The 18,981-nt window shown below is 38.5% G+C and overlaps 1 protein-coding gene across 8 annotated transcripts in view; it reads left to right on the top strand.

Moving 5' to 3' along the window:
- AHCTF1 (AT-hook containing transcription factor 1) overlaps window positions 1-18,981 on the top strand; it is a 76,764-nt gene that overhangs the window by 12,054 nt on the left and 45,729 nt on the right. For 4 of the 8 annotated variants that reach the window (XM_027610189.1, XM_027610190.1, XM_027610185.1 and 1 more), the window contains 7 exons: window positions 1,012-1,136; window positions 3,298-3,551; window positions 6,211-6,391; window positions 10,589-10,796; window positions 11,797-11,913; window positions 16,051-16,135; window positions 17,949-18,099. In XM_027610189.1, the coding sequence (XP_027465990.1) occupies window positions 1,019-1,136; window positions 3,298-3,551; window positions 6,211-6,391; window positions 10,589-10,796; window positions 11,797-11,913; window positions 16,051-16,135; window positions 17,949-18,099 (1,114 nt within the window). In that variant the 5' untranslated portion in view covers window positions 1,012-1,018. Of the gene's footprint in view, window positions 1-985; window positions 1,137-3,297; window positions 3,552-6,210; window positions 6,392-10,588; window positions 10,797-11,796; window positions 11,914-16,050; window positions 16,136-17,948; window positions 18,100-18,981 lie in introns of those variants that run through there. The other 4 variants (XM_027610193.1, XM_027610192.1, XM_027610187.1 and 1 more) reach the window with 3 other exon arrangements.

Below are 18,981 nucleotides of genomic sequence, written 5' to 3'. Positions count from 1 at the left end.
GGTGTCTATGGGTTATATGGAGCATAACCAACCTGAGAATAATTTATAAGACATTCTTCCCTGAGTGTTGTCAGATAACGTAGCTTGAATTGTGGCCACCCAATTTGTATGAAGGGAAATACTCTTTTTCTGAGTAGGCACTTCCAGTCAGGGCCAAAACGGGCAACATTATTGCTCCCTGTCCTGCACAATGGGTGTTTCTCTCACTGATTTTTATGCTGATGGTATAGCCTTATGGTGTTGAATGGCATGGGGAGGAGGCCCGGCTTAGCTTGCCTTGGCTCTGTTAGTCCTTAGCTTTTTCTTCTGCTTCTGTGGATCTCAAGAGTCTCAAGACAAAATCAAGAGTCACCAGCACTGGATTTGGTAGCCAACCCTTGAGGCCAAAGCCAGCTTAGAGGTTTCCAAAATTCTTGCTGTCTCTTCATGTTTGGCTTTATCAGTTCATTCAAAAAAGTTTTTTAACCATCATTTTTGGTTGTTTACAATAGGAGAGTTATTCCAGGAATTTAATGTTCTATATATTGAAAGTGAAAGATAAATTTCAATTTTTTTTCCTCTGTCCATTTAAAGACACACCCCAGACGTGATTCCTGAGGTTACTGTGTGTTTGGACATTTTTTATAGGCTTTCTCCCCTTTTACTGTAGCAGTAATTTTTCTAAAATGCATCAGTTCTCCCTGTTTGTGTGTGAAGAGTTCTTTGAGAGTGGGTCAGGCAATAAGATTAATTGCATTGAACCAGTTTTCAAACAGTCTAGGGAATCATGTATATCCTTAGGACATCTGGCTTAATAAATTTACACTCTCCTAAAGCTGTTGGGAAATATATTTTTAGGTGGGAATACCTCAGACCCAGAAGCACATAAAATGGGTTTTATAATCAGATTTTAGTTTTAGCTTGTTTACTTTTGTGTGGTGGCTTTTTCTTTTTTTCTTCTGGCTAGAGATAATCAAGTATATTATAGTACAAATATATCATAATAATGTTATCTTTTAAAAATACTTACAGTGAAAGTATGCGAGGCTTAACAGCAAAAGTGACTAGTGGTCTTCTGCCCTTGCCAGAAGTGAGTCTTCAGGCCCTGGAAGATGAAGTCACAGTGGAATCTGTGCTTCATGGAAAAATTGCTGCAGGTACAGTAATGTTGCTGAAAACGTACTGATTCGATTGATTTGTAAGCTAGTAACGAGCATGTATTGTAATTTCCTTTAATGTGGGAGAAAAAAAGAATAGTTAATAGTGGTCTTATATAACTATAAAACATCTACAACTACTTATATAATAACATCTGTATACTCTCGAACACATTTCCAGTGAATCTTGGGTGGTTATTGTTCATTTTTCCTTATTAAAAATACTGTATACTTTGTATCTTTTAGTGTTGGATATTTATATTTAGAAAGTAGAAATAATACACAGCTGTTCTTTTTTTAAGAGAGAGAGTGAGTGTGCAGGCATGCGCAGGCCAAGGTGGGGGGAGGGAGGAGCAGAGAGAAAGGGAGAGAGAGAGTCTCAAGCAGGCTCCACACCCAGTGCAGAGCCAGATGCGGGGCTCCATCTCAGGACCCTGAGATCTTGACTGAGCCGAAATCAAGAGTTGGACGTTCAACCAGCTGAGCCACCCAGGCGCCCCTGTTATTTCTTTATAATCAGTAAGTTTTATTGGTGAGGAATTTGGATTAGAACCTAAATAGTCATTATGAGTAGAAAAATCTGATTGTAGGGCCCTGGGTAATACAAAATATTCAGAAAGTTTTGTTTCTTAATTCCACTAATCTGAACAAAATTTTAATATATAGTTTGATTATATAATGCAGCAGAAAACCATACCAGAGTAGCCATTAAGTTGTGGATTTCAGTCAAGTGAAATCTTACAGGACACTTTTCTGAAAATGAATTCACAGTCATCCATTCTAGCAGGTAGACAGCAAAACTTACCAGTCATTTAAGTAGTAACAGTGCTTAGGCAGGCACCGTAACAACTTTTCATTGAGGTATTAGACCCTCATTGTTCTGTGTGGCTGAGAATCAAATATCCCAGTTACACAGATAGCAAGTGGTGAAAGTGATCTTTGAATCCGGCATGTTTGGGTCTCCTTTGTGCCATGCTGTTTCCTTAAACTAGGTAGCCTCCCTTATCTACAACAAGGTATAGCCAACTGTGTACTTAGATGCACGGTAGACATCACAAATTGAAAAGTTACCACCATTCATCTAGCCGCTCAAGGGGAAATTCGAGTCTGTTCTTGATTCTTGTTTTACTTACCTCCCCACATCTTATTCATCAATAAGCAAATCCTTTTAGTCCTGCTCTAAGATGACTCTCCAGTCAATCCACTTCTCTTTATTCACAGCCACTGACCAGGCAGAGGGTATTCTCTCCCCACATGGATCCTGTGCTCCCCCTTATTGTCCATTTTCTGCTTAGCAGCTAGAGTAATATTTAACAACATAAATCAGATTGCTTAAAAACCTCCAGCTACTTTATATTTTGTACATGATAAAATCCAAACATGACTAGTAAGGGGTCAAGAAGTGCTTCTGGTATTTCCTATTATACTAGTTATGTCTTCTCAGTTAGAGTTTGAACTCTTCGGCAATAGAATCATGTGTTCCATTTTATGAGCCCCGGAGCACCTGGTTTAATTGTTGAGGTATGACACAGTGTAAGTGTGAATTTTGGAGTTAGACTTGTGATACACTTCTGGCTCTGGTATCTGTAGCCATACATTTATTTTTTTTTAAGATTTTACTTATTTATTAGAGCATGAGCAGGGTGGGTTGAAGAGGCAGAGGGAGAAGCAGACTCCCTGTGGAGCAGGGAGCCTGATGTGGCGCTTGATCCCAGGACCCTGAGATCATGACCTGAGCTGAAGGCAGATGCTTAACAAACTGAGCCACCCAGGTACCCCGTAGCCGTTCATCTGTGAGCAAGTTATTTAACTGTATGAAAGTTAACTGAACTCTGTGTTGTCTTATCTCTGTTGAGGTGTGACAAGGAATAAATGAGATAATCTGTTTTATAGCATATATAAAGGCACCACATAGCATGCATAGTGACTTTACCGAATGGTTACTTTATCATTGAGGTCACAGTTGTTCAATATATTTCACTAATTTGGATCACTCTGTTCTATAAGTGCTTAGATTTCACTTTGGAGATAATACATAAAGTTATATATGTAGTGAGCTATATATTACATATGTAAAAGATCTAACTTTAGTTAGGTGGTGTACATACAGTATTAAAATAAGCAACATTTTTTCTTTTTTTCTTTTTTTCTTTCCTTCTAGGGAGAAGAGGACTTGCTTGCCTGGCTTGTGGTCAACATCTGGAGGTAGTGCACTCTCTAACAGGAGAGCGGTTGTCTGCGTATAGATTCAGTGCAGTGAATCGACAGCCTCCTGTGATCCTGGCAATGAAGGAATTCTCTTGGCAAAAGAGAGTTGGATTGTTAATTGGATTAGAAGAAGCGGAAGGGAGTGTTCTCTGTCTTTATGACCTTGGCGTGTCCAGAGTGGTTAAAGCAGTTGTTCTTCCTGGAAGGGTAGGTACTGGTTAAGGCCTGTGAGTCGCTGCTTTCAGAGCTGAGCCCCTGCTGAGGACACAAGTATGTTCACTTTGTGAACGTTCAGTGAGCTGCACATTCATAATTTGTTTACTTTTATGACATTGTGTTAGTTGTCATTAAAAGTTCAAGATCAAAAAGAGATTCAAGATAGTATATTATCAAAAGAACCTAACACTTAAAATAGAACTTTCTTATTCTTGGTTACAGAATTGCAGAGTGAAAGTAGGGATGACATCAAGTGTTCTAATATTCTTTTATATGAAAAGTATCATCTGAGTCTTGTTATCTTCAGTTGTGTTTTTTGAGGCTACTGAAAGTTTATATTAGCATATTATGTTCGTTAGTATGGCATTTTTTTGTTTGTTTTTTCTTTTTTAATTTGAGACTGTAGCCTTGGAGCACTATGGAAAATATGTCTTCATTGTTGTTTAAGTTTTGAATAATATTTAAATAGCAGATTCATTTCTAATCACCATTTATTAATTCTAATATATGTATGCCTTCCATATGCCACACATCTTAACCAGTAGTACAGTATACAAGTACTTTGAATTCAGGTTGTTTCTTCAGTAGGTTTATTCCTCCTCTTTCATTTGCTAGGAAAAAGTATGTCCTTAACAAATATACGCACACATATAAATACAAAATGATGTTAAGAGTAGAATTCTCTCTGTACATAGTGTGGAAAAAATATGTAGCAAATATATAATAGCACATAAACAATATACAATATAGACAATATATAAAAATATATAACAAACAGACAAATGTAGGCATGCATATAAATGTTCTGTTGTGGTCATAGAATAGCATTTTTAAAGTTAAGAGGGAGATAAATGTCAAAATACTATGTTTTTGCCATTTACAGAAGCTGACTCAGTGGGCAAATATAGGGGTCTGAAGTGGTTTATAGCCTGGTTATCTTAATCTTGCCAGTGCAGATTTTAAAGGCAGAATTAAATTAGCAGTTTATTGAGTGCTTACTCTAGATCAAGCTATGTTTTAGATTTTGGAGATGAGTAGATAAGTAGAACTTGGTCCACACTGTTAAAAGCTGGTAATCTAGTGGGAGAAGACAGGTCATAAGTTTATAGCATAAATATAATGAGTATTTTGGTAAACTCAAGCACATGGAACATGGAAACGAAACAGGTGGGTAATTTATTCATAGAGGTTGGATGTTTCAGGCAAAGAGACCAGCATGTAAAAAGTCAGTATTTAGAACATTTGGGGCTGAGCTTATTTGGAATGGCTGTGGGAGAGGGGAAGGCAGAGGTGGGGTCTAGAAGTGCTGAGCGTTCAGATAGTAAATGGCCTTGTTTGCAATTTGTAGCCTCCACCTAAAGTCTCTGGTGAAGTCATTTTAAGTTTAAAGCAGAACTCTCTAAGTGTAAAAAGCTTGTTGGATTGGAGTAGTTCGGGCAGATAATGAAGGTGAGCCGAACCAGGGAAATGACCCTGGAAACGGAGAGGATGGGGCAGATTCAGAATATACTCAGGAGGCAACATGAATAGGACCTGTTCATCATTTGGTTAAGAGTAATTGAGAAGGAACAAGAGTTTTATTTTTTTTTATTTTTTAAAGATTTTTATTTATTTGAGCAAGAGAGAGCACGCGCGTGTGCACATGAGCAGGAGGGAGGGGCAGAGGGAGAGGGAGAAGCAGACTCCCTGGCTGGGCATGGAGCCCAACTTGGGGCTCCATCCCAGGACCCCAAGATCATGACCTGAGCTGAAGGCAGACTTTTTTTTTTTTTTTAAGATTTTATTTATTTATTTGAGAGAGAGAGACACAGCGAGAGAGGGAACACAAGCAGGGGGAGTGGGAGAGGGAGAAGCAGGCTTCCTGCAGAGCAGGGAGCCTGATGTGGGGCTCGATCCCAGGATCTGGGACCATGACCTGAGCCGAAGGCAGACGCCTGACGACTGAGCGAGCCAGGCACCCCTACAGTATGATTTTTTAAAAATAATTTAAGTTCTTGTTAAATGTCAGTGATCTAGTCACTGCCGAAGCTTAGTGTGAAGTCCACTATAATATGGCCCTTTTAAAGAAGGTTAGACCTCTTCAGGCTAAGGCATAAGCAAGACTTTTATTTTAGTAAACAGTAAATTTTTTTGGAATGATTTATTTTTACTCTTCCTTAGAAAAAGAGGCTATCTGATCATGGCGTAGCTGGTTGAGAGCTTTGAAGAGAAAAATCTAGATTTGAGTTTTACACTTAATGTCTGTGTGACTTGAATAACCACAGCTAAACTTTCTAAGTTTCAGGGTGATTTCATCTTTGAACAGGTAGAATTATATATGATCCAATATCCAGGGTTATCACGAACATTACATGAACCAGTTAGCACAAGGCCTGGCATGTAGTAAGCTTTCAGTAAACATCAGTTGTTATTCCAGCAGCATGATTTGTTATATATTGAAATAATGGTGTCATTTCTATTTTATCTGAAGATTTCATTATGTTATTCAGATTCACAAGTATCAAATGCAAATTTATAATTCTCTAATAGAAAATGTTTAAATCCATAGTAACTGATAACCTGTTTTAACTTCCAAATTTGTTTACTGTGTTTTTTAATTGTATTTTCTCACTTTGTGTAAGAAAAACAAATGCTGTATTCTGCTTTCTAGGTGACCGCGATTGAACCCATAATTAGTCATGGAGGAGCCAGTGCCGGCACTCAGCATTTGCACCCAAGCCTCCGATGGCTTTTTGGTGTGGCTGCAGTGGTGACCGATGTTGGACAGATCCTTCTTATTGACCTGTGTTTGGATGACATGTCATGCAGTCAGAATGAATTAGAGGCCTCAGGTAATTGTTTGAAACCCAAAACTGAGCACCTGAATACTCTGATGCAGTGGATTGGGTTTTTTTTTCCTAAATAGTGAAAAATTTTTATATAGAAGCTTCTCTTCATGTGTCTTTGTTTCTTTTATTGTTTGGATTTATTGTATTATTGTTTTGGGCACTGGATACTTTTTGCATGAGTTTTTCTATTTTATTGATGAGTTATAAATATAGTTAAAGTAGGTATTGAAAGAAATGGAGATTTTGATTTGTTTTTCCATATACGCTTGAAAAATAGCTGTAACTAAGTATATGCCAGAAGAAGGGCTGAAGGTATAAAATCTTGATCTTTATCAGACAGTATAAAACTCTCCAGCTGCGTAGGATCTAACTGTTTTTGGCACACTGGTTATGTGCCTACAGTAACGCCAAGTTAGAAATAAGGTAGTGTAATAGGAAATAAAAGAGTAATCGAAGGTTTTCTTTCACAAAATAACATACTAAGATAGAACTAATGCTTACTCATTTTTAAAAAAGTGAGGAGGATTTTCTTCCTTTAACACTAATAACTCAGTGTTTATAAATCTTCTCATCAAGTGCTTTCCGTTCTTTGACTATTTATGGGACATTTAAAATGATTGATTTATACAGTGAGGAGAACTAACCTAAAAATCTTAAAAAATGTATGTGTTAATAAAGTTTCAGGAAAGGACCTTTTGATCTTGAAGACCTTCTTTATAGTTAAAGCAGTCCTGTACTATTAGGGCAGATCTGTTTCTCTGTGGATCAGCTAAGAAACAAATCATTATTTTATCCCAATTTATAATGAGCATAACTAATAAAAATTGTCAGTGCATAGTAAAACTAATTAAAACTGCAAGTAGTAAAATTATATTTAACCAGAAATTAAAGAACCAAATCAGATTTCTGAGCAAAATTTTAAATCTGTAAAATATGACTTGAAAGAACTTGATTTGGCAGAAATAATGACCACATGGACACTTAAAAAAAAAAGAAAAATTCTCACAGTGATAAAAACTTTATCTTAAAATCTGATATATACAAAGATCTGACTGATTAACCCTGGGTAAAGTTTAAAAGAAAAGAATTGACTAGCAGAAATAACAGTAATTAAAAGTGTATTTATAGAATATTAGAAGTGCTTGAACTACTCTTTATGTAAAATTAATAGAGGACTTCAATAGTCTTGATGGAATTTTGTTCCAGAGTTTTGTAGACAATACCATTCTACATGTAAGGCTAATTAAGATGCTTGTATTCATAATTAAAACTCTCTTCAGGGGCGCCTGGATGGCTCAGTCGTTAAGTGTGTGCCTTCGGCTCAGGTCATGATCTCAAGGTCCTGGGATCGAGCCCCGCATCGGGCTCCCTGCTCGGCTGGAAGCCTGCTTCTCCTTCTCCCACTCCCCGTGCTTGTGTTCCCTCTCTCGCTGTGTCTCTGTCAAATAAATAAAATCTTAAAGAGAAACAAACCTCTCTTCAGACCAAAATAGTGGAGTTAAAACATAGTTTATTTCAGAGGTCAGCAATCAGTAGTTGGATTCAGCACAAGGATTTTATAATGGAACTTGGATTCTGATCAGAGATCAGAATCCTTTCTCAGTTAAAAGATTTACAAAGCCATTGAATAAAAAATTGGGGTTTAATGCAAAAGTTTTTGTTTACAAAAGTAATTTATGATTACAACTATTTGGACTTTGCTGTAATACACATAATATAGAAAGTGAAGTTCTGGGGTGCCTGGGTGGCTCAGTTAAGCGTCTGCCTTTGGCTCAGGTCATGATCCCAGCATCCTGGGATCGAGTCCCACGTTGGGCTCCCTGCTCAGTGTTTCTCCTCCCTCTGCCCCTCCCACGCTCGTGCATGCGTGCTCTCACTCTAATAAATAAAGAAAATCTTTAAAAAAAAATGAAATTTCCCAATATTTATCATACTATATACTGTTTTACAGCTTTTCTACACTTAATGGTATTGTGCATCTTTCCACATCAATACAGATAGAGTCTACCTTACTCTCTCGAATAAGTGTACATTATTCCATTGTATGAAGTATTTATTTTGGCAAAGTTTAATCCTTGCTCTTCTTTGGAAAAATAATAGAAGCAGAAGGGATTAGGAGAGTAATTGTTCAAGTACAATATATGATTTTTCCCTTCTTCATAACAGCATTGAGGGAATCTGCCCTTGCACGTGGTTATATCAATATATGGGCCTGAGTATTTTTCCTTTTATTGAAATTTCAGAGATCTTCAAGTAGACAGAAGAATATAAGAACTCCCACATATCTGTCACCTAAATTCAAGTTTTCAGAACTTAACCATATGTGCATCTTTTTTCTTTCTTTTCCCTCTTCCTCCTTTTGCCTCTGCATTAATTTAAAGCAAATATTGGCCGTCCTATATAATCGTAATGCCATTACCAGTCCTAACTATAATAAGAGTTCCTTGGTATAGTCTAATAACTGGTCCGTAATCAAATGGCTCTAGAGCATCTTTTTGCATTTGTATTGTTTGAATCCGGATCTGAACAAGGTCCACATCTGACATTTGAGTTGTCTCCTGTCTCCTTGAATGTAGAGCTGACCTCCCTCTATCCTCTCCTTTCCTATTTATTTTTAGTTCTACTGACTTGCTGGAGAAGTTAGTTTATCTGATAGAATGCCCCCACATTTTGGAATTAGTGGAGTGTTTTCATGTGGTATCATTTACATTTTGTATTTTCTGCAAATATAAGTTAGCTCTGATTAGGTTCAAATGTGACATTTGGCAAGGACACTTCCAGAAGTTCTGGATATTTCCTACTGTATCACATCGGGAGCACGTGGTGTCTTGTTTCACCTTCAGTGATCAGTGGGTCCAGATGATGACACTGCAGTCCTTCCTTGTTAAAGTTTCCCATCTGCCTTTGTACCAGTGATTCTCAGCCAGGGGTGACGTTTGCCTTCTAGGGGATCTTTGATAATGTCCTGGGGACATTTTTGGTTGTTGCTCCTGGAGGGAGATGGTGCTACTGCCATCTAATAGGCCTGGGGATGCAGTTCACCGTCCTGCAGTGCATAGGACCTGTTCCCCGCGGCAAAGATTTATCTGACCCAGAGTGTCGTCCGTGGAGCCAAGCTTGAAAAACCCTATTTAAATTAATTGTTTCATCCATTGAGATTGTTACCTTAAACCTCTTGATTCAGTAGGGGATACAAAAATGATGATTTTAAAATTCCGTTAGCCTAAAGAAGAATTTTCTCATTATAACTAGGGCTATTTGTTTACCCTGAAATACAATTTGTACAGAAGAGGCAGGATGAATGCTTACTATTTTTTTAAGTACTAATTTTCAGAATAAGGAGCTGGTACCCAGTTACTTAAAATGGTTCAGTAAGATCTTTTGTTGGTGAGGACAGGAACTCAGGAGGTTTTACATACTTCATGTGTTTCATTCATTTACTTTCATTATTGTTTATTGATGTTCAAAAGAAATTTTTTTTTTAAACTAATGAGCACCCCTTCATGTACTCTGACAGGTCTCCTTTAGACTTTGATAGTTTCCTAGATTTCTGGCACAAGATGTCCTAGGCTCATCTTACATATTTTCTGCCCCAGACCTGGAACCGGCCATTTCTCCAAGGGGAATATTTAGGTTCTTAGTTCTAAATTTGAATAAAGAAACACATCAGCTTTTTGTTTGAAAAAAAAAGGGGAGTGCTGGGTGGCTCAGTCAGTTTAGTGTCTGCCTTCGGCTCAGGTCACGATCCCAGAGTCCTGGGATCGAGGCCTGCACTGGGCTCCCTGCTCAGCCGGGAGCCTGCTTCTCTCTCTGCCCCTTTCCCCTGCTTGTGCTCTCTCTCTCTCTCTTTCTCTGTCTAAAATGAATAAATAAACTCTTTAGGGGAAAAAAAAAAAGAAAACCCTGTCAGCTCTGTTTATGATATTTAAGGAAATTGTGTAATCCTTTTTTAAAAAAGTATACTTCAGATATTTGAGATGTACCGTGAGGTTTTTAAAAAATTACACAATTAAATGTATTTTGAAAATAAGAGCATTTAACCTAGGTATGGTTGGCTGTTTTATAGTTCAGCGTGCTTTGTTATCACTGATCTGATTTTAATTGGCCATAGTAGTCCTCAGTTGAAGCTTGAATAGTGGGTGACACATTTGCTTTTATGGTTGTTATGATCTGTTAATCTTACTTGTCTTGTTTTTCTAGACCTCGAAGTTGTAACCGGCATCCCGGCCGAAGTTCCGCACATCAGGGAGACCGTGATGCGCGAGGGCCGCCACCTGTGTTTCCAGCTGGTGAGCCCGTCGGGCACCCCCGTGTCAGCCCTTCGCTACATCAGCAGGACGAACCAGCTTGCTGTGGGCTTCTCTGATGGCTACCTAGCTCTTTGGAATATGAAAAGCATGAAAAGAGAGTAAGTATGACTTTCTTCTCTTGGTCATTGGTAGTTTCTTTCTAAATATAATTTGTACTTAATTATTATTATTTTAAAATTAGCATAAAGAGAAAAGGGTATGGTTAAAAATGACTTTTTTTTTTTAAGTTTTATTTATTTAAGTAATGTCTGCACTCTATGTGAGGCTCGAACTCATGACTCTAAGAGCAAGAGTTGCATGCTCTTCTGACTGAGCCAGCCAGGTGCCCCTCTTTTTTTTTTCTTTTTTTAATAGAAAATCTTTTTTAAAAATTGCTGCAGAATTTACCCTTTATTGAGGGAAGTAGCCCTTAACGGAGGGAGGTAGCAGATTGGCATTAAGGACTTTTAATCTCTCTGAAGAGTTAAGTAGATGCCTGTTTTTCTCATAAGTTGTCAATTTAATATTTCTTCATTTTTTTTCAAGGCATATTGGATTTTTTTTTTTTTTTTTTTTAAACCACATACCAGTGATGAAGCGGCAGTGCTATTGCCTAGTAGCTCCCTAGGGCAAGTCCACTTCAACTCTCTTTGCTTGAGAACCTTTTACCAGCTCTTATCTTGGAATTGCTGCTCAGGGAATGCCTGGAGAACCTGGCTTCCACAGTCTTTCCCCTGGCACTGTCCTCTCTTGGCCAGCTGTGCTTTCTAAGTGGTCTGTGGGAACTCTTCAGATTCTCACTCACTGGGGTGTCGTGGTGAGGAAACTAAGCGCATGCAGCTGAGGTGGAGAGTTGTGTCCGTGTTCATCTTTCCTAGGGGGCCTCTCGCTGGGAGCAGCCCACAGTGGCACATCCTCACCTGACAGGAGGCACAAGTTCCCACCTGCACGTATGCGGGTGCATTAGTAGTTTTGGCCCTTCCCTCGGCCGTGCCTGTTGCCTCACTGTCCTGTACCCTGTGCATGAAGATCAGACGATCGTGTGAACAGTAGTTGCTCCAACCCAAATTTTCACATGACACCCAGTATGAACTGTCCTACTTTTTGTGCCTCTTGTAGATACTACACACAGCTGGAGGGTGGAAGAGTTCCCGTGTATGCGGTCACTTTTCAAGAACCTGAGAACGATCCGCGTAATTGCTGTTACTTGTGGGCTGTTCAGTCGACACAAGATAGGTAAGTGTGATGCGTGTGGTTTTTTAAAAACACTTGTCAAAGATGAGGCAGCAGTTCATTTCTTTTGGAAAGTCTTGTAGTATTTGTCTTTTTAGAGAAAATAGCATAATTCAGTGAATTATTTTGAAATGATTTTGAAAGTTAAATGATTAAATGATTGTTTCGACATGGTTGAGTAAATTCTGGGGTATCAGTAAGAAATGGTGCTTGTTTGACTTGTTTGAATGCTATTTCTAAGAGTAAGCCAATACAGGTGAGTAGGCAGCCTCTTATTGCCTTAGACGATTTTTATGGCCTTCTGTGTTCTTACACTTTTATAATCTCATTTCTTCTCTTTGTTGTGTATGCCTCTCTCGTTTTTATTTACCCTTACTCTGTTCCCTGGTCCTCCTGTTTGCCTTTTTCAGTATACTCTTAGCATAAACTTGGTTAATTTTTCTCTGTCATAAGGTCTAATTTTGTCCCAATTACAGTTAGTGAGAAATCTTTCAACTGAATTCTAACCAGTGAAATTTGTTCAACTAGAATAGTGTAAGTATTGATTTTCTCTTATTTTCCTTTGGTGTTTTGTTCTTTCTCGGATGATCAGTGAAACAGTTGAGCTTGTGGTATAAATGCCATGATGGTGATAATGTGCGGTTCCCAGTACTTTTCTCTTCCCAAGTCCATCCTACCTTGGGTTCTAGGTAACCTGAATTGTGGTCACTTTGGGTTTTGTGTTCTTACGTCCCCACATGGTAGTTTGGTCTTGCCTTACTCTATAGTAAGTCAGGAAATGGAGAATTGATTTGCCACTTTGAAATTTGTCAATCCTGGAAAAATACTGAAATGAAAATACAGAGCCTGCTGTTGGGCTACCCCTCCTTGAGTCAAACCCATATTTCCATTCATCTGAGTGTGGGGGGGGGCAGCAATTGGAGGGATGTGACCTGTGAGGGCTCTGGGTGGTGGGGAATGTGAGGGGACTTTCATCTAAACAGTTGTTGTATTCTGCTTATTTTTCCTCCTAGGGCTGTCTTTTAGGATAAGTTCTATTAATTTTTTATTCTTTATTTGGGTTTTTGTATTTTACTTTTTCTGAATTTCACACACTAAACTCTAGAGTGCTTTCCTCTTATTTTGGAACCTGGTGAATAAGTCTGACTTCTTTTTTACCATACCACTCCTGATTCTTTTGGTGTTATCTGTAAGTGATGCCCACTCTATTCTTATAATCATGAAGCTATTTGAATATTCTCTGTTTCTGATTTTCTTTTGTAAAATCCTTGTGAAATGTATGCGCTTCCTTTCGTCCTTTTTTGAGGTAGTTTGCAGAGCTCTCTACAGCTGATTCTTGAACAAGGTGGGAGCTGGGGCTCTGACCCCTCTGTGCAGTAAGAAATCCATGAAAACTTTTGACACCCTCCCTCTCCCAAATTTAGCTACTAATAGCCTGCTGTTGACCAGAAACCCTCCCGATAAACATCAATAATTAGCACATATTTTATGTGTTAAATATGTTACATACTGTATTCTTTAATGCTTTTTTGCTTAATTTTTTCAGTATATCTATGCTATGCGGTTCATCTGCAAGGTTTTCCAAATTGTCACAAATCTCCAAAAAACTTCCCACTATATTTATTGAAAAAATCTGCATACAAATGGACCACACAGTTGAAACTTGTGTTGTTCAAGGGTCACATGTATTTGCATTTGAAGCACAAATGAATTATAGTTTAAAATATGGGCAGAATATACTGTTTTCGGTTTCTCTTAATGGTGATGCCCTGTATTTACTTGTCTTTATTATTCACAACACACCGAGTAAGTAACCCATAGGAATAATTCTCTAACGACTTGTAAACCATTTTCTAGTGCTATATATAATATTCTTATAATAGGACAGGGTTAATTTAATTGGTAAGTTGGATTATTTATTCCTGCATGATTTACTTTGCATTTGTCACAATTGCTGATGTGAGATATTTTTGAGAGTGGTATTTTCGTGGACTTCTAGTCTTTGATTTGGGCCCTTAAATTAATATGTCATGGGCCTCTTTGAGACTCTGATGAAGGCTGTGATATATATTGGTATGTGTATGTAATATGATTTAAAGCACAATTCCTGACCTGTGGTCTGTGTGTAGACATAGAGCAGTCTGTGAGCTCCCAGAAATTATATTCAAGATTATTTACATTTGTTTATATATGTCTATGAATAATACATAATAAAAATATATGCATACATATATATAAGTAATATGTATATATGTGTATAAATAATACTTATACACATATGGAAACAACACTTACATAAGTGATACTTATACACATTGGTATATTTAAGTGGATGGATGGTATTGGTATTATAAGTAAATGAAAAGAATATAAACTTAGATTATAAGTCTAAATTAGATGATGTGGTCCTTCCTTTTCCCCATCAGAGTGATTATTTAAACAGAATAAAAAAGGAAAAAAAAAATCACCATAGAGTGATTATATCACCACAGAATTACATGGGTATAGATCTTAAATTGTTGCCATAGTGCTCATCAATTATAATAAAAGCCACATTAAATTTTTAAAACTTATTTAAATTCAACTAATTAACATATAATTATTATTGGTTTCAGAGGTAGAGGTCAGTGATTCCTCAATCAAGCCGCATTAATTTTGTAATATGGAAAAGTGAATGAAAAAAACCGACTGGTGTTCCCTTTAATGTCTGTTGTATGCAGTTTGTCTTGTTTAATATTTGGTCTTTTAGAGGTTATTTCTCTTTGTTCCATGTCCACGTGTTTATTCATTCCACAGAATCCTTGAGTGTTTATCGTGCTAGTGACTCTTGTCGACTGTAACGATGCATAGCACCAATAAATTTCTATTCTTCTAGATGTTCTTTTTCAGCGAGTATATTCCATAAATATACTAGTGCATGTATTTCATATAATTTCAGTTAGTGATGTTAAATACAGAAAAATAAAGCTGGGAGAGGAGATATAGAATGTGTGGTATAGGGAACTGCTCTTTTAGATGGTATCGTTGGGGAGATTTGAATGAAGTCAGTTGGGGTAGGTAGGTAGGTAGGAGAGCCATGGGGAGATCTGGGGGAAAGAATGCAAAGGCCTTAGAAAAATGTCTCAAGGAAAAGGAAGAAGAGCGGTAAAGGGTAGAATGCAGACTGGTCATAGATGAGGTCAGAAGAGTAGAACTAGTTTATACAGGGCCATGGAGGCCAGGATAAGGTAAGTATATGAATTTGGTCTGGTTAGACCAGACCAATTAAATTAGTTTCTGATGGGAGGGTCTGAGCATTAGTATTTTGTCAAAGCTCCTTTGATGATTCTAATAATAAGCAACCAAGATAGGGAACCACTAGCCCAGAGTGAGAACAGTAGAGAAGAGAGCTGGGAATCCTTCTGCACGTGGAGATAATTGATGGTGGAGAAGCAGAGTGTAGAACAGCCAGCAGAGGACTATGGATAATGTAGTGTGAGGAACATGAAGATGATGTGGTATCCTGGAAGCCAAGTAGAATATGTGTTCTAAGAAAGATCAGCCAGAAAGAATAAGAATTCACATTCGGACAGTATGGAAATCTGTGCTCTTAATCCTTAACGGCACGCTGTCCTTGAGCAGTGAGGAGTTGCTTTGGGATCTCTGCTTCACATGCATACTGTGTGGCCTCATCCTGTGGTCCTGGGCAGCAAGATCTTCATCTTAGGTAGAAGCATAACAAGATTGCAGAAGAAGGAACAACGGACAGGCAGTCCCCTAAGGACAGTTTTCTGGTTGCCATGGGATAATTCTGTATACATCCTGTTGGCCAGAACATGGGCCTCCTGCACCCAGCTCAGAGCACACCTGCTAAAGACGGGGAGAAGCGGTGTTGCATAAACCGCTGTAGTCTCTGCCATATAAGGGGTCACCTAAAGTGTCCAGATAACATCAGCTTAAGTTAATTAGAATCTGTTAAAAATAAGAATCAGTTATTGTTTCAAAGGACTGCATTTTGTGAAAACTAAATCACAGTAAGTTCTTCATGTTGACCTTAGTTTTGTCCTGTGCACTCAGTATTGTATACAAGACAGAAAGAGCTGCTTGATATATTAGTAGGATCTTGAGTGTTTGTTCTCAGCTCGTTTCTGTTTCTTTCAGTGAAGGGGATGTTTTGAGTTTACATCTACTTCAGCTGGCCTTCGGTGATAGAAAGTGTTTGGCATCAGGACAAGTCTTGTATGAGGTAAATGGTACTGGGACTGTGGGTTTATTATGACCATTTTATCATTGTTTTGCCTATTTTAGTCTTTATGATATTAACATATTGAAAAGTATTCTTCTCTTCAAGTTAATACTGTATTCACAATGTAATGAAAAAAGTGTTAGATTAGGGACCAGTAGAATAGCAGTTTTACCACCATAGCCCTCTTAACTTCCCCATGTATCATTTTCATCTAAAATGAGGGGATTGGACACGACTCATCTTGTGACCTGATTGGTACACAGGAAAAATTGCCCCACTTTGTTGCTCTAATATATCAAGCAGTAAGCCATGGGGTGACTTTATAAACAGTCTTGGGACACCCGACTGGCTCAGTCGGTGGAGCATGCAACCCTTGATCTTGGGGTTGTGAGTTTGAGCCGCACGTTGGGTGTAGAGATTACTTAAAATGTTTGTTTTTTTTTTTTTTTTAAAGAGAGCGCAAGTGGGGTGGGTGGCAGAGGGAGAGGGAGAGAGAATCTTAAGCAGGCTCCACGTTCAGCACAGAGCCTGATGTGGGGCTTTTAATCTCACGACCCTGAAATCATGACCTGAGCCAAAATCAAGAGTCAGATGCTCAACTGACTGAGCCAACCAGGCGCCCCACTTAAAAATAAAAATCTTAAGGGGCGCCTGGGGGGCTCAGTCGTTAAGCGTCTGCCTTCGGCTCAGGTCATGATCCCAGGGTCCTGGGATCGAATCCCGCAGCAGGCTCCCTGCTCGGCGGGAAGCCTGCTTCTCCCTCTCCCACTCCCCCTGCTTGTGTTCCCTCTCTCACTGTGTCTCTCTCTGTCAAATAAATAAATAAAATCTTAAAAAAAAAAAAAATCTTAAACCCACCTTTAAAAAATAAAAATAAAAAAATAAAAACCTTAAATTTTTTTAATTAAAAAAATGGTCTTGCCACTTACAAAAGAGGATAAATGCATTAGCCTTTCAGATGACTATTTCTCCAGCTGAATTTGAAGAAAAGGTGGTGTGCTGCTAATAGCTACGTGGTCAGCCCCTACATTCCTTTCTGTAGGACAGTCTTTCTTAACCTAGTGTTTGAAGTTACGTGGATGGGCTTTAAAGAATCCATGAAGTCTGTGAATTATGTGTGACATTTTTATGATTATGCATTTTTCTGGGGGAGTTTCATAGCCTTCTTAGATTCTTTTCTTTTTTTTCCCCCTAAAGATTTATTTGAGAGAGAGAGAGAGAGAGAGCAGGCATGCACAAGTGGGAGGGGTAGGGAGAAGAAGAGAGGATCCCAAGCAGACTCTGCTGAGCATGGAGCCCAATGTGGGGCTAAATCTTACCATGACCCCGAGACCATGACCTGAGCTGAAACCAAGAGTCAGATGCTCACCTGACTGCACCACCCAGGTGCCCCAGCTTCTGTTAGATTCTTAAAGAGATTGATGAACAAAAAAAAAATATACGGGCTGCTGTTCTAGAGCAAGAATTTCTCTGAGAACAGAGGAGCAGGTTTGCTGGCCTGGAGTATCTTTGTACAGAACAGTGATGGTTAGTCCAGTTCACACTCCAGCCGAAAGTGCCTGAAGGTTCCCGTGGTTGATAACTGCTTTAGAAGGTTTGTTGGTACTGTCTTCAAGAGACTAAGTTTAGCCTTTTATCTGTGTTTTATGCTATATAAAATTTCAGAGCCCTTTTCAGTGATTTGTTCTCTTTACTCTTTAACTTTTTTGTGTTTTCTTTTTATCCTGTAAAAACTCTTTAAATTCAGAGAATATTTAATTTTTTAATGATTCCTGGCTTAGAATTCCATTAAGATAGAGATTCTCTGTTTCAGGGGTTAGAGTACTGTGAAGAAAGATATACACTGGACCTCACGGGTGGCATGTTTCCTTTGAGGGGACAGACTAGTAATACCAAACTGTTGGGATGCCAGAGTATAGAGAAATATCGGTATCATGGCGACAGAGAGGAAGGTATGAATGAAGGTTGGTTAAAAGCACTCTTATTATATGTCATGTGGAATGCTTGATTTTAATAGTTATCTTGATGTAAGATTTGACAGACTGCTTTTTAAATTTCATACTCCTGGCAGTTAAAAAATTGGAATATTCTTTAGGTCTGTATCAGATTGGCAGTATTCTCACTCTCCAGTTTGCTAAGTAGAACTCAAGAGTCCAATAGATTAAGGGATCCTTGTATTTTAATCCAGCTCTCTAAATAGACAAGAATGGTCTCTAGTTTTGACTAGTATGAATAGTTTATGAATAATGGTTCCTTCAGTGTATTTTTTGAGACCTACGGCAAACAGGCCTTGGTTGTCTTTAATTTTTCTCTTTCCTTTAGTATCATCTCTTCTGGCTGGTAAACAGCCCTTGCATAGGAAAAATGGTATCGATTTGGAATCCATCATGGCTTCAGATCTTAGCTCTGTCACTAGTTGTGACCTTTGACAAATTATTTCACATTTCTGAGCCTCCCTTTCCCCATCTGTGAATGGAATAATGCAGTTGTACCTTTTGCAAAGGGTGGCTGTGAGAAATAAATGTGATGCCTGCATAGGTTTGTTCAGCTCTGGATGTGCTCCCCAGGGCCCTGCTTGTGTATGTTCTTACTGGGATTCATCTTCATGGTTCGCTCCTCCATCCTGGGCGTGTCCTCTCTGCTTGTTCGACATACGTATTTGTGGTCCAGTCTTCCCGTCCGACTAAACATGCCCCAAACACAACTCTTCAAACTCTAGCTTTTCTCATTCCCCACTCCCCTCTTTTTTGTTTCCCATTGTTTACTTTTTTCTCTTGTTGGTGCCTCTTACTTTGCTCCTATCTTTCCATTCCCCACAGCCACCGCCCAGGTCCTCGCCTTCCCCC

The sequence above is a fragment of the Zalophus californianus genome, chromosome 10 (genome assembly GCF_009762305.2).
Source record: "Zalophus californianus isolate mZalCal1 chromosome 10, mZalCal1.pri.v2, whole genome shotgun sequence".
NCBI classification, from domain to species: Eukaryota; Metazoa; Chordata; class Mammalia; order Carnivora; family Otariidae; genus Zalophus; species Zalophus californianus.
Note: the sequence above shows the minus strand (reverse complement) of the source record. Positions and strands in the feature narration are given on the sequence as shown.